General features: G+C 34.1%; 1 protein-coding gene across 2 annotated transcripts; it reads left to right on the top strand.

Annotated features, from left to right (window-relative positions):
• Window positions 1-4,127: 4,127 nt before the first annotated feature.
• LOC7478375 (plastidic ATP/ADP-transporter) lies at window positions 4,128-20,542 on the top strand. Of its 2 annotated transcripts, XM_024597710.2 has the most exons (11): window positions 4,128-4,161; window positions 4,451-5,075; window positions 5,754-5,833; window positions 15,340-15,440; window positions 16,420-16,429; window positions 17,020-17,229; window positions 17,428-17,582; window positions 18,278-18,532; window positions 19,187-19,330; window positions 19,426-19,773; window positions 19,929-20,542. In XM_024597710.2, the coding sequence occupies exons 1-11, from the start codon at window positions 4,128-4,130 to the stop codon at window positions 20,289-20,291; spliced, it is 2,325 nt and encodes a 774-aa protein (XP_024453478.1). In that variant the 3' UTR covers window positions 20,292-20,542. The 2 variants fall into 2 exon arrangements, with proteins under 2 accessions (XP_024453478.1, XP_002303268.1); XM_002303232.4 differs by lacking the exons at window positions 4,128-4,161; window positions 4,451-5,075; window positions 5,754-5,833; window positions 15,340-15,440; window positions 16,420-16,429 and having other exon boundaries at window positions 16,617-17,582.
• Window positions 20,543-24,838: the final 4,296 nt, after the last annotated feature.

The following is a 24,838-nucleotide window of genomic DNA, read 5'->3' as shown; positions in this document are numbered from 1 at the left end:
TGCGAACGCATAGAGCAAGGTGTCAAGAGTGGTAGAATTTCTGCACCCATCGAGAAAAGAGGCTTTGAAAGGAAAGAGGTCAACCATGTTGAAGACGACTATAAGGGTAGGAAAAACTCATCCCAAAACTACCACACTCTATCTCAAATTGCCAACACCAAAAAACCCGAGCCCCAAAACTTTCAAGCCAAAAGTCAAATTGGAAATTACCAAAGGGTCCAAGAACAACTACCTCCATTACCGCTGCCCCTGGATGAAATGTACTAGAAGTTATTAAGCATCGGGCAAGTAGCTCCCGAACCTCTGACGCCGGTGCAACCACCTTACCCTAGTTGGTACAAACCAGAGCTCACTTGCGAATACCATGCTGGTATTGCTGGACATAGTATCCATACTTGCAACGCCTTCAAGAGAAAACTTTTGCAATTAATCAAGGCAGGGTGGATAGAATTGGAAGACACTTCTAATGTGAACACGAACCCTCTACCTAATCATGCTTGAGCGGTGGATCAGTAAAGGCATTAGAAGCAGAATGCTCAGAAAGCACCGATGGTCAAGGCAGGGTGCGGAAAAAGACATCATAAATTTTGAAGGACTTGAATTTCGATCACAGTTCTTTTGTCCCTATCGTCAATGAGACATCTACTAGAGCCGTGGTGGGGAGGCAAGCCTAAGAGAAGATTTACCAAATTGGAAGAATGAAGCCGACCCTATTATTTCCTTTTGTTTGATCATGTCTGTTTTAACTTGTTTCAGTCTTGTTGGTAACTTGGCTCATAATGCAACAAGACTTTCTTTGTCAAAAGAGCCTTCTTGTTAATAAGATCAAGTGTTTTCCTGTATTCAAGACATGTCTTCCTTTTTGTTGTTGTTTCACGTAAATAACACTCTAAGCACAATATTTACTCATAAAACCACTGCACCAAGAATCCTTCGGTGTGTTTTCCTTTTCTTCCAAAGAATTTTCGGGAATTCAAAGTTTAGTACAAAAATAGAAATCATGTTGGTGTTTGTCCAAAACAAACGAGTTCTGAAAATTCAAGTGATTCCTTAGAAAGGTAACCATACTCCGAGAAAACCTGAAAAGAAAAAGGAAAAAAAAAAACACAAAAAACACCATGAAGTGACTCCAAAGTTGAGTTTTATTTGAATGAATAATGAGAAATCATTTTGCATACTCGCATGAAAGCAAGGCTTACCGATCCTAAATGCATGCATTTGAGATGAATAAAGGCCATCTTTGATAATCCTTTCACAAGGCTGAAATATATCCTTTGCAGTCCCCTTTTGAGCCTGATAATGTTTTTTGGAAATAACCTTGACTAGGATCACACCCCACACTGGGGGGCAAGTGCGAGAGCATAGAAAAACCTCAACGATTGAAAGTGCCCAAACAATACTGGGGGCATAAAAGAAATTTCTCAATCATCAAAGCTGCCCACGCAAAGCTGGGGCATGATAAAGAAAATCCAAAAGATCCAAAAGATTTGAGCTTCTCATAAAAACAACTGAGGTGATTATGCTCAACCAAACAAAATGAAGAAAACAAAGAGAAAGAGCCCAAACCCGACACTGGGGGGCATGATAGACCATTTTGGAAGAACAATTTAAAAGACAAAAGGTCAGGTAACAAGCACGAGTGATCCTTAGTCTTGAAATCCCTTAAACACCTTTTGAGCTTGCAAATATCCCATTCTTCATAACCAATAGCCCAAGCCTACATTATGTGCCTAATCAAGCCCTTTCTGATCAAAAGCAAGCAATCTGGATCGGTAGGCAGTGCTTTCTCATGCGAACCAAATCATTATTCATGCAAATAAAATAAATGCTTTGAAAATCGGTTCTCAATAACCCACAAATTGAAATTTAAACCTTTTTACCAAACATATGTCATTTCATTTTTTTTCACCAAAATCAAAACAAAAAGTTTTCATCACTTCTGAAAACCCCTCTATAGGAATCACTTGAATTTCTTCAGAATAAGTTTGCTTTGAATCGATGTCAAAATGATTTTTGTGTCTGGAATAACTTTGAAATTCTAAAATTTCTGCATGAAAACAACTCCTTGTCAAACCTTCCTTCACATAGCCTCATCCCCGAACCCGAATTAAATACTTGGGGGTATGATCAAGCTGGGGGGCAATAAAAAAAAACTCGTGGTAGGGCTGGCTTCATGATTCCCTTTCTAAGAAAAATGCCGGGCAAAATTGGCAACCCTTGAGATAAAGGGTGGAGGACAAAGAAGTATGATGATATCAAGCCCTTCCCAGAGGTCAAGATCACAAGAGATGACTCGAGTAAGCGAGAGCGAAAAAGCCATCGAAGTTCACTACCAACACTCCAACTTTTGAGAAAAGAAAGACACCATGAAGAAATGGGGACCTATATTTCTCAGGTAAGTATACATGCATATCAATCATAATGCATTGCTTTCATCATTAACAGATTGGTGTTACACCACATTTCGAGTGCGCCTTTGAGCCCTCACACCTTCTCTTTTGAGTAGGCCTTTGTGCCCTCACTTCCTTTTGAGTGCGCCTTTGTGCCCTCACTCCCTTAGGTAGTGCGTTTTCTAACCCTATCTCCTTCCGAGTGCGCCTTCGAGCCACCATCTTTTGGGTAGTGCGTTTTATAACCCTACCTCATTTCGAGTGCGTCTTTGTGCCCTCACTTTCTTTTGAGTGCGCCTTTGAGCCCTCATTTCTCAGGTAGTGCGTTTTCTAACCCTACCACATTTCGAGTGCGCCTTTGAGCCCTCACTTCTCCGGGTAGTGCATTTTCTAACCCTGCCTCCTTCCGAGTGCGCCTTTGAGCCACCATCTCTTAGGTAGTGCGTTTTCTAACCCTACCTCCTTTCGAGTGCGCCTTTGAGCCCTCACCAACTTTTTCTGGGTAGGTCACCCATTACAATTCTACCACTTCTTCATGTTTTTTTATCTGGGTAGGTCACCCATTACAACACGACCATCCCTCCACTTGGGTAGGTCACCCATTACAACACGACCACTCTTTCTTTTTCTATTTCTAGGTAGGTCACCCATTACAATGCGACCAATTCTTCATGTTTTTTTATCTGGGTAGGTCACTCATTACAATGAGGCCATTCTTCCACCTGGGTAGGTCACCCATTACAACACGACCACTCTTTCTTTTTTCCATTTTTGGGTAGGTCACCCATTACAACTCGACCATTCTCCATGTTTTTATCTGGGTAGGTCACCCATTACAATGAGACCATTCCTCCACTTGGGTAGGTCACCCATTACAACTCGATCACTCTACCTTTTTCCTATTTTGGGTAGGTCACCCATTACAACTCGACCATTCTCCATCTTTTTATCTGGGTAGGTCACCCATTACAATGAGGTCATTCTTCCACCTGGGTAGGTCACCCATTACAACACGACCACTCTTCCTTTTTTCCATTTTTGGGTAGGTCACCCATTACAATGAGACCATTCTTCCATCTGGGTAGGTCACCCATTACAACACGACCACTCTTCCTTTTTTCCATTTTTGGGTCGGTCACCCATTACAATTCGACCAATTCTCCATGTTTTTTTATTTGGGCAAGTCGCCCGTGAAAATAGACCAGTGTGAGTGTGAGCGTGTGTGGGCAGGTCACCCGTGAAAATAGACCAGTGTGAGTGTGTGGGCGGGTCGCCCCTGAAAATAGACCACTTTGAGTACTTGGGCAGGTCGCCCGTGAAAATAGACCAGTGTGAGTGTGTGTGGGCTGGTCGCCCTTGAAAATAGACTACTGTGAGCGTGTGTGAGCAGGTTGCCCAAGATAATCAGATCATTTTATTTCCTTTTGTTTTCTTTACAAGCTTACTATGCAAAGGCTTTGCTCCGTAAGCATTGTAAAGAGGGGGGCAACTGTCATAACCCAATTTTGGGTCACTCCCAAATTTTGTTTTCCTTTTCTAAAAAAAAAAAAAAAAAAACCTGCACGGTGCCGTTTTGAACGGCACTGTGCAGCTTCTTCTCCCCTGCAAATGCAGAGACAAGGGAGAATAAGATTTTTGAAAACTTTTCCCGCTAACTTCTCCTTCTCTCTCCTCCCACTTGCCCACAAAACCTGGACACAAGCCACATCCCATACCCTGCCACCATTAATGCAAGCCATGACCGGCCACCTTACCCGGTGCCATGGCAGTGGTAAGGTGCCCCTCTCTTCCTGCGGCTATAAATACAGAGAAGGGAGAAGACAAAGGAGAGGGGGAGAAAAAAGGAAAAAAAGGAAACGGAGGGGGGAGACGATTTTTTGAGAAAGAGAGGAACGAAGGGGGGCAAAATTTTGGAGAAGAAGAGAAGGGTAGACAAACAGGGAGGGGAAGACTTGAGCTGACGAGAGAATAGAAGGAAAGAACAGAAAAACAAAAGAATAGGGGAGAAGAACAGTAACTCATCTCTCTCTCTCTGGTTTCTCTCCCTCCACCGTTGGAAGCTGCGCCACCGTCATTTTGCCTTGTCACCAGCAGCGTCGCCAACAGCAGCTGCCACCAGCAGCAACAGAGGAGAAACCGAAAGAGAAACAACAGTTTTTGGGGGAGACAAAGGAGAGAAAGCGAAAGCATACAGGGGGAAGAGAAGAACAGAGACTGGGCGTCACTGCACAGAGAAGAAGAAGGACCATTCCTCACCCCCGGGCTGGGCACCACCGCTGTGCTTTCTCTCCACCGTGACCTTCGGCCACCACCATCCAGCACCGCCATTCCGCCACCATCAACGCTGCCAACGCCAGCAGAACCAGAGAGGGAGAAGAGGAACAGAACAGAACCGAGAGAAAGAAAACCAGGGGAAGAGAAGAACCACAGCGGGAAGAAGAAGAACCACCGCAGCAGCCTAGAACCCGCAGAGCCCTCCGCGAACCACCACCGGTCCTTTCTTCACCCCGACCTTGAGCCACCGTCAACGAAAAAGGAAGAAGAGACCTTGTTGACAGAGGGAACAAAAAACAGAGGAAGAAAACAGCACAGCGAAGCAGAGGAGAGAAGAAGAAAGACCGCCGCCTCAGCCACCGTGTGCCACCACCGCTGCCCTTCACGGCGGCCAGATCACCGCCATCGCAGGTCAGCCTTCCTCCCCCCCTTCTTCTTCTTCTTCTTCTTCCCCGCTGTTCACTGCATGAACAGCGGGCGTGAATTAATTCACGCCTTCTGTTCATGCATGAACAGTGGGCGTGAATTATAATTCACGCCCACTGTTCATGCAGCCGTGGGCTTCGGCCCAGATATTTTTTTTTTAGCCGGGTCTGGCCCAGTTCCAAAAACTTTCAAAAAATATATTTTCAGAAAAATTTGTGATTTCCCCGCGTATTTTTTACTAAATTTTTCTTAATACTGATTTGTATTTTTATATCGTAAAAATACAAATCCGGTATTAAAATACCCGGTTCTCGTCAAAAATTTAAAAAATGTTTTGGTTTTTATGCATACGGCCAAATCTCTCAAAGCTCAAAAACTCATATTGTATTTTCATACAACAAATAAAACTTCAAAAAAAATTATGTTTTAGCATGCATTTTGGCTTTAATAACCAGTTTATTAAAGTCACGAGAATTTGGCTAATATTTCAAAAAAATCCAAAAAAATTATTTTGTTTTCTTTTAATATCCAAGATTACGAATTTATACGTAAAACGTACTCCTGATATTAAAAAGGTAGTTTTTACTTGACGATAGAATGGTTAGGTTTTACCCCATTAAGATAAGAACCTCCTTTTTTAGGAGGTCTTTTCTTGAATCTTAGACAACCAGGACCAACAATTAGAAAACGCGACCAAACCTTAGATTTTGATCAGACAAATAAAACAATGCAGTTTACCTTAGGTAAGGCGTATTTGGGGTGCTAATACCTTCCATTTACGCAACCAGTCTCCGTACCCGATCTCTGAGACCAGTTAGGGTTCCTAGTGACCAAAATACTAGGTGGCGACTCCCATTCTCGTTTTTCACTGCTAAGAGACAAAGAATTCCTTGTCTCACCATATTTTCCAGATCCACACATCCATGGAGTGTGGAGGGCGATCGTCGCGACGCCGCACACGTGCGACACCTTCATACATGTAGGAATTGAAAATTATCAAAACAACTAAACTAAGTAAGGTTAGTTGATAAATTCATGTGTTAACTTGACGGTTCATGTGTGGTTGTGGTAACATAAGGTCATATGCTTAAGCATTAATAGCGGCTGTATTTTCTTTTATGATATAACATTTAATTAAATAATCATGTTAAAATTTTTCAAGTTTGAATTGTTATACCGAGTTTTATAACATTATAAAAAAAACTCGTTAATTAGATATTATTTTTCTAATTTTTTTTATCCTGTCCATGACAATAATGCGATCATTAAACTAGCATACACTACATGGAAACCATCCCGTTTTCCTTCATGTGAATGGCAGTGCCTTCATTTTTTAGATATGGCAAGTATTGTGGGCTTATATACAGTGGATGCCCAGGAGAGAAGTCTTGTGATGGCCTTGATGCTTGTTGTCTGAAGCATAGTTTTGAAACCCGGCCTGGCGGATCGATCTAGGACCCAGCTAACCCGGGACTGGAACTGGGTCGGGTTGAAGAAAAAATAGGATAATAAAAAACCCGGTGTGACCCGGTCAAAAACCCGGTTACAAACCGTTGACTTTTGTTTTTTTTATTAAAACGACATCGTTTTGAATTTTTTTTAAAAAAATTGATCCGGTCAAAACCCGGAATCTAGACCTTGAACCGGGCCAGCCACCATGCCAGATCTGAAAACTATGTTATGAAGCATGATTCTTGTATCCAGGCAAAGAACAGCAAGTACTCTTCCCCTTAAAACATCTACATTATTTCCACCTTCTGTTTCCTTGATTATGATTTGTCTTCAACAATTTCTTTTTTTTTCCCTTCATCTTATCATAACTCTCTTGGCTTGCATATTGCAACAATTGTTTGGATTGGTGATTAGATTTTAGAATTTTATGATATAAACTCTTAATTAATTATAAAAAAGTAGCCTAATTAAATATAAAATAATAATAATAATTTTATATTTTGTATTGCTGAAAGGCATTTAAATATAAGATAAAAATATTGTATCGTTCATTATTTTATGTTTCTTCATATCTAAAAAACTTGTGAATGGAAATTGTGGAGAATCTATAAAATATATTTTCTAAATTCAGTATAAATTTCAAAATAAAAAACAAATTTCAAAATTTCAAATAAAAATATTATATTTGACTATAAATCCTTAATTTTATTTTTTTAATTATTTATAAAACAAATTCAAAACTGAATCGCTCTCTGATTGCTTCTAAAAAAAAAAAAAAAGACTAGTATATTATTTCAAGAGACGTACCAACACGCAATCTTTTAACCACTGGAGAGATAATAGATAGATTAGAAAAAAAATAATAAAATAAAAGGGACGAGTAGCAACAAAAAATCGATTTGTCCGGTTCGCTTGCGTATTGGGAGTCGTGCACTTTTTTTATATTTATTTTTTGTTTGTCGAGGTCAGATTTTTATGATCTGATAAATGCAACTTACCATTTTGCCACGTGGAGAAACTCTCATCGCCAATTGCATCAGTCCAAGGTACAAGAGAATTATGTGGCTAGTCCCTCCCTGGCAATAATAGCAAAGATCCTTTTGGCCCCACCAAACAATAGTCTTTAGCGGTCTTAATCAATCATCAGGATTTTTAAAAATAGATATTCTATTAAAATTATTATATATAAATATTTGTATACGAAATAAAAAATATATTATTTTAATTTTTATAAAATTAAAATTTAAAATGCAATTATAAATAAAATTTGATAAAAAATTATAAGTTATTTAACTAATCAAAAAAAAAATTTCCTTATGATTGGACAAAAAAATTAAGTTATTGCAATAAAAAACGGTCTCTAATGTATTTTTGATATTGTGATAATTTTTATAATTATAATTTGAAAAGGTAAGTTTTAAAAAAATTATAAATTATAGTTTTTTTAATTAATGTTCCAATAAAAAGTTTTCAGTAGAATTAATATAAAATTATGATCTATTTTGATCAATTAAACACTTTTAAAACTGTAATTGAAGTAAAATATAATTTTAATCATACCGTAACACACTTCTGAACGAATAGTTAATGAAGTAGTATGATATTTTACAGTATTCTTGTAAATTACAAACGTGAGAAAATTACTTCTGCAAGTATGTTCCCTAAACATAATTTAAGAGGTTTTATTTGTTTTGCATAAAATATTTTACAAGAAAATAATTTTTAATATTTTTTATGTGTTGTTTCTTGTAAAATATTTTATATAAAAACTAGTCAATGTAAAATATTTTATAATCAACCTTTAAATTTAGTTTATTTATTAGAAAATATTTTTAGCACGTGAAGTTTCGTAAAATAGTTCACAAATCTATTTACAATATCATCAAACTATTTCAACCACCATCTCTATCACATTGAAGAGTGTGTTTGCTATTATAACCTCACCACCATCACCACCGTAACCACCTAATCCAACTATTTCAATCATCACCTTCATCTTATCATCGCCATCTTCATTTCACCATTATCACCTCTCTCACCACAACCATGTCACTACCACCTTGCTATTGTCATCTCACTACCCCTTCTCACAACCATCATCATTTAAATATATTTTTCAAGTCAAATATTGAAAAATATTTTACATGAAAAATTTCACACTAAAAAAATAGACAATGTCTAAATTTGTTTCAATCATGTATTAATGTACTTTGGTATATTAAAATTAAGAATTTAAATTTACAATTTTTTAGCAATAGTTTATCATACGAGGGAAAATAATATTTTTTTCGCTTCTTTTTACCATTATGCCATTAAATGTGATCAATTAAATAGTCGGGGGGGTAAATTCAAGCGTAGTTTAAATATCAATCAATTGATGCTTAAAATCAACAATACCATCTAACTATAATATGCATACTAATAGGCTTGTGATGATTCTCAAATGATACAAGTAGTTTAGGAGCAAATATTATATATTAGATAATTAATTAATCTCTTAGTTCTAATAATTTGATATTTTTTTTTTAATCAAGGTAGATTATAGCTTGTATTTGGTGCTTGATAGGCTAAGGTTGTTAATAATTTATATTTGGAAAAGATCTTTTTTGTAGAGTTGGGGGCTCTCAGATGCTTAAATAGTTTTTTAGAGGAAGAAAATACAATGATATTTTAGAGAGATAAACTTTGAAAATATATATACTAAAAATATCAAAAATGAAGAGATTGTAAACCCTTTACTTTGATGGTTCATGGGATATTTATAGCCCTTAAACCTTATCTTTTTGTTGGAGTGAAAAGTCTAAAGAGTCATTCCATTCTTATTAATTATATATTGTGAGTTGTGTTCCACATATTTTATCGAGTTAAGAGATAAAAACATGGTGGGGCATGAGGGATTTCAATATACTTAATGATGTTGATGGAGTGCAAATTTTTTTAATTAAGTTTATTTGTTAAGTAATAATTCCTTTAAGATTTATGTAAAATATGTGGAGGTGTGACATTAAATAGGTGGATTTGGAGCGCTTGACCACGCCTGGGGTGTGATGAAAAAAAGTCTCGAGCTTGACTCTCGCGGGAGATGCATGTCAGCCCCCCTCATTGGCCCAACATCACTTACCACACCCAATAGCGCCTGAGTTGTTGAGTCTGACAGGCACCAAACCCAACAATATCTAGGTCAGACAATGTGTCTGGCCCAATACGCTAAATTTTTTAAAAAACTATACCTGTTTGTTTTTCTTGATTCGACATATTTTGAGAAAAAATATATATAAAAATCTTATGGATGAAACCTTGGTTTAATTTGAAAAAAAAAATCAAATTCATGATTGCGAATTGAAACAACATAGAAAAATTCAAAACAATTGAAATTGAAATTGAAATTGAAATGGACACGTAGTATGCTAATATTTATATTGGTCAGAGTAGCACAATATATAGATAATTACCACACGCCCTATTTTTCAATTTAAATACTTCTACGGCTCTAATTGAGGGAATGATTTTGCTATATTTAACTCCGAAGGATTAATTGTGATTTAACTTAAAAACAAATATGATAATTATGAGAAAAACTGATAAGTAATGTTATTTAAATTATGGAGAACTTCTGATACATTGTTATATATGACGCTTGTATAAATAATACTTTTATTTAAATTATGGAGTAACTTATAGTCTCTTCGCATACATTTTATTTATGGCATTTTCCTTATTACTTTTGGTTTTCACCAAAGATATCACTTCGTTTCGAGCAGAATAATTTTTTGTTAAAAAAACATAGGTCTTTTTAACTCTATTTTTAAAATATTTGGTGAAAGTATACTTGTGTTTACTTTTCAAAGTGTTTCTTACTTGGAAATACTTTAAAATAATATATAATTTTTATTTTAAAAAAATTATTTTTGATATCAGTGCATCAAAATAATCTGAAAATACCAAAAATATATTAATTTAAAGGAAAAAAATAAAAAAATTCTTATTTTTTTTTAAAAATACTTTTAAAACACAAAAAACAAACTGGGTTTTATGAAATTCAATTAAAAAAATATGTAAAAACTACTTTATAAAAACTACATGTTAAACTTTATTTTTAATAAACCCCATAATATAAAACAAAATTTAATTTATTACCAAATACGCAAAAAAAAATATAAGTTTCATAAAATTCAATTAAAAAAATATATAAAAACTGCTTTATAAAAACTACATTACAAACTTTATTTTTAATAATCCTCATAATATAAAACAAAATTTAATTTATTACCAAATATTACCACAAACATAAAAATTGATGAAAAACAACCCAGACTTTGTTTAGCCATCGATGAATGGACCGTGTACACTACTCATTCACGTGCAACCGCACTCATTGGCGCGTGCATACACACGCTATCATTTACGACTAATTTATCAACAACTCGCAAGGTGGGCTTCCTCATATATATATATATATATATCCTTGGGTCATGGGGGTATGATTCCATCAAGAACTTTTTGAGGTGAAATAAGGGTGGTGTCCAAATCCTCACGATGGGCTTAGGAGGATGAAATTGTTGATTGGATCATCTGAGGTGTGACGACTAGACTTGATGTGATTTTATTATGAATATATGTGTTTTGTTTTGCTTGTGTGATGATAGCTTGACACCAAAATTATGGGTATGATTCAAACCTTTTGACGTGCTCATTATTGCTCAATTTTGATTATTTTTTTAATGTAAAACCATATTTTTATTTACTCTTGATTATAAATTATTATATGTGTTGCGGTGTGTGTTTTTTTATTCATCGTAAGTTTAAAATTGTGCTAGTTTTGGTTTTCATGAAAAAAAAAATATTCCTTATTTTAAATTTGATTTCAAAGATACGCTTGTGTAAAGTGGTGTTAATTTTAGTTTTTTTTTTTAATAAAAAAAATCATGGATTTATGTAAAAAAAAACAATTAAATTCAAATTATCAATTTGTTAGGGTTTTATTCCTGAAATTCATGAAAATTGATTTTTACGGACAAGTTGTGATCTCAAAACTATATTTTTTGACTGCTTTGATGTTGGACATGATTTATTTGCATAAAAACTATTCAAAAACTAATCTTTCCAATGTTGTTATTTTGGTTTGAAACTAAAAAGGGCTTCGTGCACAATTTTGATTTTGATTTATTGTTTTATCAATTAATTTTTCTTATCAATGCAAAAGATCTTTTTGGACTTCTCTAGTGTTATCTCAAAAAGGGCTTCGTACAGTGTTTAGCACTGCAGTCGAAAAATACTTTTAAAAAAATTTGAATTTTTTTTTAAAATTAATATGTTTTTGATATTTTCAGATAATTTTAATATGCTGATGTCAAAAATAATTTATAAAAAAATAAACAAATATTATTATTTTAATTTGTTTTGGAATGAAAGACACTTTCAAAAGCAACCGATACCACACTTTCAAACACCCTCGTAACGACATGCATTTTTTTTATTTTTTAAATCCAAAAACTACTTTATTTTTATTTTTAGGATTGATTAGTTTTTGACCTAATAATAAACACATATAACTAGGTAAGGAAATCCCATGCATTGAGATAGCAGGTTGGATCATCAGCAAACACAGGAATGGGCGCTGAATCAATGGAATGTTTGCTTTCATCTGTCTTCCAGTCCATTGCTTATCAAATCTCAATCTCAGGTTGAGGTCGAAACAAGGGAGCAGATCAACCTGTGGACAATGGTGCCCTGAACCTCTCTTCCAACCATAAGAGGTGCAGCGTATGGGTACTTTGGCTTTTGGATAGCTTTGCATGAAAGTGTAACTAACAATTAGCAACTTATACTTCAAGTTGAATTTTATTCTCCTTTTGGTATAACCAACTTTAGGACTAGTTTAGGTATCCTAATTATCTTTGAATCTAGATGGTTACTTCTTTATCTCTTATTTACTTTTTTAATTTGCCTAAAGCGTATTGTGTGTGTAATTTTATGTGCATTTACAAATAAAATCTTTAATAAATTAACCTATCATCTAAATTAACAAGAACTAATTGAGGAGGGAAAATCACAAAGTACTGTTTATTGGAGTATTACTTTGTTTTTATTTTATTTTAATTTCATCATTTAATATTAAATTTATTGCGGACTGAGTTTTATAGTTTATTTTTGTTTACTTTCTATAAGGTTATCCTAGTCTCATGACCCGAGTCAAGAGTTCTACAGGTTAACTTTACCGAGTTGAGTTTTTTTTTGTTATTTTTTATGATTAAACTTTTTTCTCAATTTCATCATTCACCATTTAGGTTGACTGAGAGTTAAATTTTATAATTTGTTTCAGTTTACTTTATATGAGGTTATCATAGTATTATGACTCAAGTTAAGAGTTTGACGAGTTAAACCGGGTTGACTCAAGTTTTTTTTTTAATTTCATTATTTAATGTTGGATTGATTGAGAATTGATTTTTATAATTTTTTTTTGATTTGCTTTATATTGAGTTATCCTAATCTCATGATCTAGGTTTGACAGGTTAACTCTGGTTGATTCAGTTTTCTTGGCCTTTTTTTAATAGATTTTTTTTTCAATTTTATTATTAAATATTAGGTTGATTGAGAATTGAGCTTCCCCATATTTTTTTATTTTCTTTCTATGAGGTTATCTCGTTCTTATAACTTGACTTGCAAATTTTACATGTTAACTTGGATTGATCCTAGTCGATCCAATATGTTATTGATAATAGAATATATTGCACACATATCTAGCCTGCAATATCAGGAAAGAAAATAAAGTCAGAATTTCTGATAGAGATGGAAAGCAATTTTCTTTTCTTTGTAGGATAAAGCCAAACTATAAAAACCCCTCTAAGTAGCAACCAACACATGTTTTTTGATACCCTAAACACACCACAAGAGAGAGGAGGCAAAATCTAGAAGCAGAAGCAATCAGAACTGAAAGAAAAGAAGCTAAGGGCAATGACCCCTTCAAGATGTCCAGCTCTCTGATACTCTTGAGTGATGTTCATTGTATCAATTTTGTCTTTTTTTTAATTTAGTTATGAAGTAGTTCTTTATTCTAGGACCTTTTGATGTAGACTAACTATGATTATACGAATATTTCTTTGATTGAAGTAATTCAGTATTTGTTGAGTATTTCATTCTAAACTTAATGCTTGTGCACGTTTAATCACCATTTGCATGATCTGAGATTCAATTTGAAATTGAGAAGTGATAAATGTTTCAATCATTGTTTGAAATACAATGAAGAATCTATATGATAGAGATATGTATGGAACTTGTGTAATCATTTAAGGGTTTTATTTTTACTAATGAATTTTGACAAGTTTATAATTTTCACAGAGATGTAGGAAGTTTACTTGTTAAAATAATTCATTGATACTCAAGAAAAATTAGTGATTAAATTAGTAAAATCTGATTATCAACAATATAAAAAAATTTAGATATGATTAATTCAATTGAGAAATTCGCATAGGATTAGTCACGGTGAGGTCGGAAATCCTAGGATCCGTGAAACTTGATTTCAACACCATTTAATTATTTGTTTTAATTTTTTAAGTTCTGTAAACTCTTATTATCAAATCATCAAATAAATAGGGATTTAATAATTTTGATATTTATCGATAATTTTTGTAAATCTTCATGGGATAATACTCAACTCATTTACTTTATTACTTATTATGATTTATACACCTGCGATTTTGGCCTCAATCTTTTTTAAAAGGTTGTCTTATATTTTTTAGTCAAATTAAATTTTTTTCCCTAATTACCCAAGTTATATTTCGATTGAAGAAGTTATCTGGGTTGCATTAAATTAATTTATATATATATATTTTTTTTGAAAACTCATTAATAATATCTCAATTTTTTTTTTTTTAAATTAATCCCACCATAATATTGTCTGCTCCTACCTAAATCTATATACACGTAACTAAGTTATAGCGTGGGAAGCCACCTGGTTTGACTTCGAAGATTAGAGTGCAAAGAATCTTAAATTCTGAACAGGGAACTATAAGAACCTTGCAAGAAACAAGCACCCATGCCTAATCACGCCGTTCATGAAGAGAGAATTAATCCCTAGATTAATTAACTTTTCTAGAAAGGACACAAAGGTCATTCGGCAATCTACAGGTGATCCACGGATGAGACCCATAACAAGACATTGTAAGAATAACAACCATCTAACCATCTAGGTGGTGGCCCAGTGGTAAGAGCTTGGAACTAAGGGATTTGTTTCCTCTTAAGTCTCAGGTTCGAACCCTGTGGTCGCTCATATAATGGCCACTGGAGGCTTACATGGTCGTTAACTTCAGGGCCCGTGGGATTAGTCGAGGTGCGCGCAAGCTGGCCCGGACACCCACGATAATCAAAAAAAAAAAAAAAAAACAACCATCTAGGTGGTAGCCCAGTGGTAAGAGCTTGGGACCAAGAGGTTTGCTCATTCTGTGGTTTCAGGTTTAAGCCCTGTGGTTGCTCATATGATGGCCACTGGAGGCTTACATAGTCGTTAACTTCATGGCCCGTGGGATTAGTCGAGGTGCGCGCAAGCTGGCCCAAACACGGGCCCTGAAGTTATATATACATGTAACTAGCGTTCGATGAACAAAGAAGTTATAGCGGGGGAAGCCACCTGGTTTGACTTTGAAGATTAGAGTGCAAAGAATCTTAAATTCTGAACAGGGAACTATAAGAACCTTGCAAGAAACAAGCACCCATGCCTCATCACGCCGTTGATGAAGAGAAAAAAAAGAAATCATTTGGTGAAGACGATGTTCATCCTTAGATTAATTAACTTATTTAGAAAAAAAAAGAAAAGATTTGAAAACTCTGTTGCATAACGACACAAAGGTCACTCGCCAATCTACAGGTGATGCACGGATGACCCATAACAAGACATGCATGGTAAGAATAATATGGTTCCACCCATCATTATACATTGGGTATCATTTTCACAAAGCTTTTTTCTTTCTTGATCTTTCCTTTTATCACTTTTATAATGGTCTTGAAAGTATAAATATCAAATTAAGTATCAAAAACCTAGAAAAAAAAATCAAATGTTAAAAATATAAATCAAATATGTAAAAGAATGTAATCAAATTAGAAGATAAATAGGAGAAAATAAAATTTCAGTAGAAAATATTACAACCATGCAACCCATAGAAGATTGGAGGGGATGAATCTCTAATTAATGAAAATAACAACGAATATTCACGGATTAAATTCTACTATATTTATATTTTATTTATTACTTATTGCATAAACAACTTAAGTATTCATATCATATTCATCCGATTTTAAAAAACAATTACCATGATACCATTTATCATTCAATAAAAAATAAAAAATAATGTTGCGGGTGTACACGCATGTGTATTATATTATAAAATTATACACATTATCTATATATGTGTGTATGTGAATGCGATGTTAATATTGGAAGATACATATTATATTTAAAAATTATAAAGATTCTATATATACATAAAATATACACTTATATAATGCTAATGTATATATCTCAAATCTAGTTTAATGATATTTATATTATATTTATTATTTATAAGATAAAATAAATATAAAAAAATAAATGTATACGTTTAAATTGATTTGGGTAAATAAGTATCATCCTGAGGTTAACTTGACATCCATGGTAATAAAAGATAATGGAAATGTAGAGCTTGACATCTCTCTCACGGATCGCTTTCATGCCCCCCCATGTATCCCGTTTGATTTAAAAAAGTGAAAAATATCTCGAGGGCAGACTAGCCATATACAAAAGCACTCAAGAGTCAGGGCTCCCACTTCCTTCTTTTATGGTCCCTTGCACCTGCCCGTGAGGCCTTGACCGCACCACAACTTCCTTCTTTTTTCTCCTCTTCAGCTCCCACTTGGTGAGCCCATTCTCTGATTTCTGAACCATTTTTTTTTTTTGTCTTCTTTCTTACCCAACAGATTGAAAACCTTCCCTAGTTTATATGACCAACTGTTAAAAAGAAAAATCTGTCGGTAATAAATTTTTTTCTGTTTGTTTTCGAAAGTTTTTTTATATAGTAATTTTCTTTTTTTTAAAAGACAACGAGGGTTTGGTTTGTTAGGTTGTTGATATAAAATGATATTTATATCAATTCTCTACTCTTCTATCTGAGCAAATACAATTTCCTTCGGCCACCGTATCTCTCTATCTCTGTCTCTCTCTTATGCTTTCGTATTGAAAAACCAAAGATTTGGGTTTTGTAAGGGACCTAAAGAGAGGTAGAGAGAGGGAAACAAAGAGGGAGAGACATGGAAGCGGTGTTACAAACCAGAGGGCTTCTTTCACTACCACCAAACCCCAAAGGCAGAGTTTTGTATCCTTCACAGGGCTTAAAGCAGAGGCTTTTTGCTACAAAACCTAAAACCTTTTCTGGGTTTTCTTTGTCTTCAAATGGGGTTCCAAAATTTCCTACCTCTGTATCAAAACCAAATGGTTTCTTCCCAAAAGATAGAAACTTGCATATTTGCAGGGCTGAGGCTGCAGCTGCAGCTGATGGACAGCCTTTGTTTGGTGAAGAAACTGATAAACCAAAGTTTTTGGGTATTGAGCTTGCGACTTTCAAAAAAATTATCCCACTTGGGTTAATGTTCTTTTGTATTCTTTTTAACTACACAATCCTTAGAGACACTAAGGACGTGTTGGTTGTGACGGCCAAAGGTAGCAGTGCAGAAATCATACCATTTTTGAAAACTTGGGTGAATTTGCCTATGGCTATTGGGTTCATGTTATTGTATACAAAATTGGCTAATGTCTTGTCTAAGCAGGCTCTCTTTTATACTGTAATTCTTCCTTTTATTGCCTTTTTTGGGGCTTTTGGGTTTGTTTTGTATCCACTCAGTAGTTATATCCACCCAGAAGCATTTGCTGATAAACTTCTCAATGTACTTGGCCCAAGGTTTCTTGGTCCTCTTGCAATTATGAGGATTTGGACTTTTTGTTTGTTCTATGTCATGGCTGAATTGTGGGGGAGTGTGGTGGTATCAGTGCTGTTCTGGGGATTTGCTAATCAGGTAATCATCCTTCTTTTTGAAGTTTGTTTTGGATTCAAAGTTGTCTGCTTGATTGTTTGTAGCTGTGGTTATTTTTTTTGCTATATAAATTGTCTTAATGTTTCATTTCTTTTTTTTCCTCTAAAAACAAGAAAGGAAAAATCTACGTGTGACAGGTCACTAATATGTTACTTATGCTTTTTTTATAATAAATAGTTCTTTGGATTGTTATAAAGCTGCTCTGAAACGGAACAAAGTTGTTTAGTTTTGTTCTGAGTTTGAGTTGTAGTTTGCTTAAGGGCTTACATGTTTCACTCAATGATTTTTCCAATCGATTCATAAGTTCCCACTTCATTTCTGCTGCTTTGGTTTTTTCATCCAGAGCAAATATATGCCAAGTTTTTGCTTGGATAGTATTGCCTCAGCATCCGTGCCATGCTTAAAAGGAGATTCATGGGCTATGAAATTGAGATATCAAGGGCTGTGAGTGTAGTAGTTAGAGTGAAGTAAAATTGGTTTGGTTAATAAATTTTGTCGTTAAGAGTGAATAATCTATGCACTTTAAGTTCAGTCCTGGTTTCACAAAAAATTATAAGGCATCGAAAATTGTAAATGTGATTGTCTTGTTCTCAAAGTTTCCTTTCCTTTTCCCTATCTGAATGGCGTGTATATATTGATCAAAGCTTCCACTTAATGATGTTGTGTGTATTGTGCAGATCACTACTGTAGATGAAGCAAAACGGTTTTACCCTCTTTTTGGACTCGGGGCGAATGTTGCTCTGATTTTCTCAGGCCGAACAGTGAAGTACTTTTCAAATTTGAGGAAAAACTTGGGTCCTGGTGTTGATGGCTGGGCCGTCTCCCTCAAAGGAATGATGAGCATTGTGGTGCTGATGGGGCTTGCAATATGTTTGTGTTACTGGTGGGTGAATACTTTTGTTCCTCTACCAACCCGCAGTTTGAAGAAGAAGGTAATCTTCTGCAAGGACTCCATGAACCCTCAAAGCAATATGTTTGTACTGGTGGCTCGCAATATCTAAATTTTTATTATGAAATTGAACTATAGCATACCTGAAATAATTACTAGATTCTTTAATTTGGTACTGGATATTTTTTTCACCAGCTACTCTGCAATTCTTTTTAATATGGCACTCTTTAATTAAGGAACAGGTACTGAAATGTGATGAGACATCATATTACCAGCTACATACTTATCTAGATGGGCTTACATCTGTAATTTTGTTAGCAAGGACTCTTTTTCTTAAAAAATATTTATTCGAGGTGTTGGAAAGCTGTATTTTGTAGCTCTTATAAAACAAACAAAAAGGTCTCAGAACTTGAAGGTGCCTTGTATATAGAAATTGAAGGGTGTCATAACATCATTACAAATTATCTAAAGCCATCGTGCTGAAGAAAGAATACCTGTTTTGCGATTTTTTTCTCTATATCAATGAATGTACAACCACATCAAATTTATTACTTGGAGAGGGTCATTTTCATGTTCTGGTATAATATATATTCACTTGTTAACAAACGAGATTCAATTCATAGAGCATATACTTTGAAGACTCAGCGTAGTAATTTAATGGTATAACAAGGTTCCCTTTTTGAAAATCCATGTGCAGGAAAAGCCGAAGATGAGCACAATGGAGAGCTTGAAGTTCCTTGTGTCTTCTAGATATATTAGAGATCTTGCAACTTTGGTGGTTGCATATGGTATTAGCATCAACCTTGTTGAGGTTACCTGGAAATCAAAGCTAAAGGCGCAGGTAAACTTTATCTGATCCTGTCCTTGTCCTCTTCTCTCTGAGCTTATCGATTACTGATTCTCTTTCCCTCCCCTCTCTGCCATTCATTTTCGCAGTTTCCCAGCCCGAATGAGTACTCTGCCTTTATGGGTGACTTTTCAACAGCAACGGGAATAGCAACTTTCTCGATGATGCTTCTAAGTCAATTTATATTTGACAAATATGGATGGGGAGTTGCAGCCAAAATCACACCCACAGTCCTGCTTCTAACAGGAGTCGGTTTCTTCTCTCTGATCTTGTTTGGCGGTCCTCTTGCACCCACCCTCACACAGTTTGGGATGACTCCTCTTCTTGCTGCTGTATACGTGGGTGCTATGCAAAACATTTTCAGCAAGAGTGCAAAATACAGTTTGTTTGATCCATGCAAAGAAATGGCCTATATTCCGTTGGATGAGGACACCAAGGTTTGGATCTTTTGCTTGTTATAGATGCTTTTGTAGTTTAAACTGGCAATCTATTTCAATCATTCTGAGACAGTTTTGATGCAGGATATGGAATACTGAATTTAAAAATGGCTAGATGTTCAGTGCTAATTTTGCTTCTCCAATCTGTGCTGTAGGTTAAAGGGAAGGCAGCCATTGATGTTGTCTGCAATCCTTTGGGGAAGTCTGGAGGAGCTCTCATTCAACAGTTTATGATCTTAACCTTTGGGTCGCTTGCCAATTCAACTCCTTACCTCGGAGGAATACTTCTGGTAATCGTGTTTGCATGGTTAGGTGCAGCCAAGTCTCTTGATACCCAGTTTACTGCTCTGCGCCAGGAAGAAGAGCTCGAGAAGGAGATGGAAAGGGCGGCAGTGAAGATCCCTGTAGTGTCTCAAGAAGGTGGGAACGGCGCTCTTTCAAGTGGCACTGCACTCAATCCAACAACAGGTGACCCATCCAGCAGTTCATCTGAACCCTCATCTCCCCGTAACATCTAGTATATGTCTTCCATTCTCTGCCGAGGCATTCTGGAAGAATAAGGCGAACTCAATGAGAAAGCGCTTGTAGGTGAATTGATTTGTTGTAGGAATTTATTTTTAGAAGAAGAACAATCGATAAAGGGTAGCATGCATCTTGCTGTTCTTTAAGTCAACTTTCTCCTTGACAACAGTGTCCGTCCAGTTTTTTAGTCTCTGTTGCAGAATTGAAAATGAATAAATATTTATAGAAATCTGTTTTTTCACAATAATTTCACTTTGGGAATGAATCGATCATGGGGGCTTCATAATCACAATAATTTTGTGGTGCATGTCTAATAACAATCTGGATAATATCCAGAGGAGTTTTAATGGTGGACATGGCTGGTAGCCAAGTTCCAGTAATGGGTTTTAAAGTTAAAGTGAGTGAGATGTTAGCGAAAAAAGAGAAGAGAGGTTATGTGTGGGCTATTGAGTAGTTGATTTGAAAGGAACTACAGAAAAAAAAAAGTGGGCAAATAATTTGTTTGCTTTTTTATAAGAGATGAGATGAATTAAAGAATTGATTGGAATTGAAATTTTGGTTCAAAATTAGAGGCAAAAAAAAGAAAAGAAAGGCAAAGGTTAGAGAGATGGGTGCATGGAGAGGAGAAATGTGTTGGAGAAGTAAAGAAAGTGACAATAAAGAAAATCAAGCAAGACAAAGGCAAAAACTTAAACTAGGTATTGTTTTCTTTTTGTTAGTGAACTAGGAACTTAAATAATTTCCGAGTTTCTCATCTAAATCAAGAGTACTCACTTGGAAAAACATTGACTTTGTTGCAAAAGAAAAAATAATTATTAGAGTATAAATTGCGCACACTAGAGATGCCAAGGTTGCCAAGAAAAATGGGGAGAAGAACATGGAAAAAGGAGTTTGAATTCACATAATTTACTTTTACAAATTTAAAAAAAGAAAGACCTTTTGGTTTTTCCACCACAATGCTTGATGTTTTCTAAGATTTTCAAACAAATAAAAAAGATGCTTCTCCTAACCTTTTCTTATTAATGAATTATTTTTGGATAAAAATACTCTTAAATATTCAATTAATTACAAATATATCCAAAACACACACTTATATCTTAACCTTAATTTTTCACTCTCACTTCTCTTCTTGTTGTCATCTCACTGTGCTTCTATCATCCATAAAAAAAAAAGAAAATTTGGAGAAGCTATCATTGTTCACAAATGAAAAAGAACGAATTGAAGGTATGTTGAGCTTTTGCTTATCTTTTACTTGCTTGATGTGTTGCATTGTCTATTTTGTTAAGTAATTTTTTCTTGGATTCTAGGGTTGTAATTGTTTTTAGAGGAGATTGATTTTCAAGTATATGAACTTCATGATTTAGAATTTAAGGCATTCTAGTTGAGAATGATGTACATGATAAATGTTGATTTGTCATTGTCATTGTCATTGCAGATGTTAGAGGTTTTTAAGAAGGGAACAAAAAAAAAGTTATAGACCTGAAATTATTAGTGAAAAAAGTGTTAGAGAAATTTGGTTCATGAGGTTTGACTTACCAATTAATTTAAGACCCTTAAATAAATCAACTTGAGTATATGGACACTAACTTCTCTTTAGCTAGAACATGTATTTGTTGCTCAGCTAAAATGAGACTTTATTATATCTACCACTATAAGCTTTATAACACACTTTAAAGCTATTGATTCAGCAAAAACAAACAAGTATTGTCATATTTCAACCTGGCATCTAATTAATATCTCTGTCTTTTCTGATCCCATCCTCAGTTTCTTTTTCAATTATCGTAAAGTTCACGATACGATACTATGAATGAATAATTTATAGACCACACATCTTAAATATAATTTTTTTAATAATACATGCAGATAATTCCCAAATTAAGGTAAGAGTTGAATTTTTTCCTAAAATTTATTTTGGAAAGAACATAGTTCTAAAATTTAGATAGGAGTTGAGTGTGTGTATGTCTATTCTTATATCTAAACCCTAATTTTTGATTTCACTTGTCTTCTTTTTGTATTGTCACAACGCTTTTACAGTCCATAGAAGAAAAGAAATTGAAGAAACTGTTGTTGTTATTCTTCATAATTGAAAGAGAATAAATTGAAGGTACGCCCAGCTTCTTCTTATCTTTTACTTTTTAGGTATGTTGCATTCTCTATTTTGTTAAATTTCCTTTCCTTGGATTCTTGGGTTCTAATTATTTTTTTACGGGGATTGGCTTTCAAGTTTATTACCTTTAAAATTTAGAATTAGGGGCATTCGAGCTAAAGAATGATGTACTTGAAAAATACTGATTTGTCATTTTCATTGCAGTTATCACAGGTTTTTAAAAATAGAACAACCAAAAAGTTAAAGACCTGGAATTATTAATGAAAAAGGTGTCAGAGAAATGTGTTTTATGCGGTTTGACTTACCAGTTGATTTAAGATCCTAAAATGAGTCAACTTGAGTATATGAACACTAATTCCTCTTTAGTTAGAAAATGCATTTTTTCCTTCATCCACCATAAGACTTTATTATATCTACCACTCTAAGCTCTAAGACACGCTATAAAACCATTGATTCAACAAAACCAATCAAGGGTTGCTATATTTCAACTTGGCCTCTAACTAATATCCCTGCCTCTTCTGATCCCATCCTCAGTTTCTTTTCCAGTAATCATAAAGCTCACTTTTTAAAAGTTTATAATGCAATACTATAAATGAATAGTTTATAGACCATGCATCTTAAATACAATTCAATATAATATTTAAAGATAATTCCCAAATTCAGGTAGGAGCTGATTTTTTTCTAAAATTTATTTTAGAATGAAGATAGTTTTAAAATTTAGGTAAGAGTATATATATATATTAACCCTAAATTTTCAGTATATATATATATATATTAACCCTAAATTTTCTTTCTCTTTTTACTGTATTATCATTATGATTCAACCGTCAATACAAAAAAAGAAATTAAAGTTGTTGTTGCTATTCTTCATAATTAAAAGATAACAAAACGAAGGCATGTCTAAAATTTTCTTGTCTTTTACTTATTTTGTGTGTTGCATTTTCTATTTCGTTAAGTTGCCTTTTTTTGGATTCTAGGGTTTTAATTTGTTTTCATGGGGATTCACTTTCAAGTGTATTAAGTTTAAGATTTGGAATTAGGGGCATTCGAGTTGAGAATTATGTACTTGACTAATGCTAAATTTTCATTGTTATCGCAGTTATCATAAGTTTTTAAGAAGGGAACAACCATAAAGTTTTAGACCTAGAATTATTATTAAAAAAGGCATTGAAAAAATTTGATTCATAAGGTTTGACTCACCAATTGATTTAAGATCATAAATTGAGCCAACTTGATTATATAAACACTCATTTCTCTTTAATCAGAATATGTATTTATCGTTTGCTACCATGAGACTTTATTATATGTAGCATTCTAATCTCTATGACACACTTTAAAGCCATTGATTTAGCAAAACAAAACAAGGGTTGTTGTATTTGAACTTGACCTCTGACTAATATTTTTGCTTTTTCTCATCCCATCCCCAGTTTCTTTTCCAATTATCCTAAAGTTTAACCTTTAAAAGTTGATGATGTGATACTATAGATGAATAATTTGGAGACCATATATCTTAAATACAATTTAATATAATATGTGAAGATAATACTCAAATTCAAGTAGGAGTTGGATTTTTTCTTAAAATCTATTTTGGCAAGAAGTTAGTTTCAAATTTATGTAGGAGTTGAGTATGTGTTTATTATTATATCTTACCATATTCTCACTATGCTTCAGCATCAATAAAAGAAAATAAATTAAAGAAGCTGTTGTTGCTATTCTTCACAAATGAAAGAGAATGAATCGAAGATATGTCCAACTTGTTCTTATCTTTTACTTACTTTGTGTGTTGCATTATCTATTTTGCCAAGTTTTTTTTTCCTTGGATTCTAGGCTTTTAATTTGTTTTGTTAAGGATTTGCTTTTAGGTATATTAACTTTAAGATTTGGAATTAGGGGCATTCTAACCAAGAATGATGTACTTGAGGAATGTTGATTTGTCACTATCATAGTAGTTGTCATAGGTTTTTAAGAAGGGAAAAACCAAAAGTTATATACTTGGAATTATTACTGAAAAAGGCATTGGAGAAGTTTGATTTGTGAGGTTTGATTTACTCATTGATTCAAGACCCTAAAATGAGCTAACATGAGTATATGGACACTAATTCCTCTTTAATCAGAACATGTATTTGTCACTCGATCGCCATGAGACTTTATTATATCTACCACACCAAGCTCCATGACACATTTTAAAGCTATTGATTTAGCAAAACCAAACAAGTGTTGCTGTAAATAAACTTGGCCTCTAAAACTAATATCTCTATCTTTTCTTATCCCATCCTTAATTTCTTTTCCAATTATTCTAAAGTTCACCTTTTAAAAGTTTGATGAAATACAATGGATGGATAATTTATAGACCATACATCTTAAATACAACTTAATATAATATTTTAAGATAATTCCATAATCTGGGTAGAAGTTGAGTTTTTTCTAAAATTTATT

The sequence above is a fragment of the Populus trichocarpa genome, chromosome 3 (assembly GCF_000002775.5).
Source record: "Populus trichocarpa isolate Nisqually-1 chromosome 3, P.trichocarpa_v4.1, whole genome shotgun sequence".
NCBI classification, from domain to species: Eukaryota; Viridiplantae; Streptophyta; class Magnoliopsida; order Malpighiales; family Salicaceae; genus Populus; species Populus trichocarpa.
Note: the sequence above shows the minus strand (reverse complement) of the source record. Positions and strands in the feature narration are given on the sequence as shown.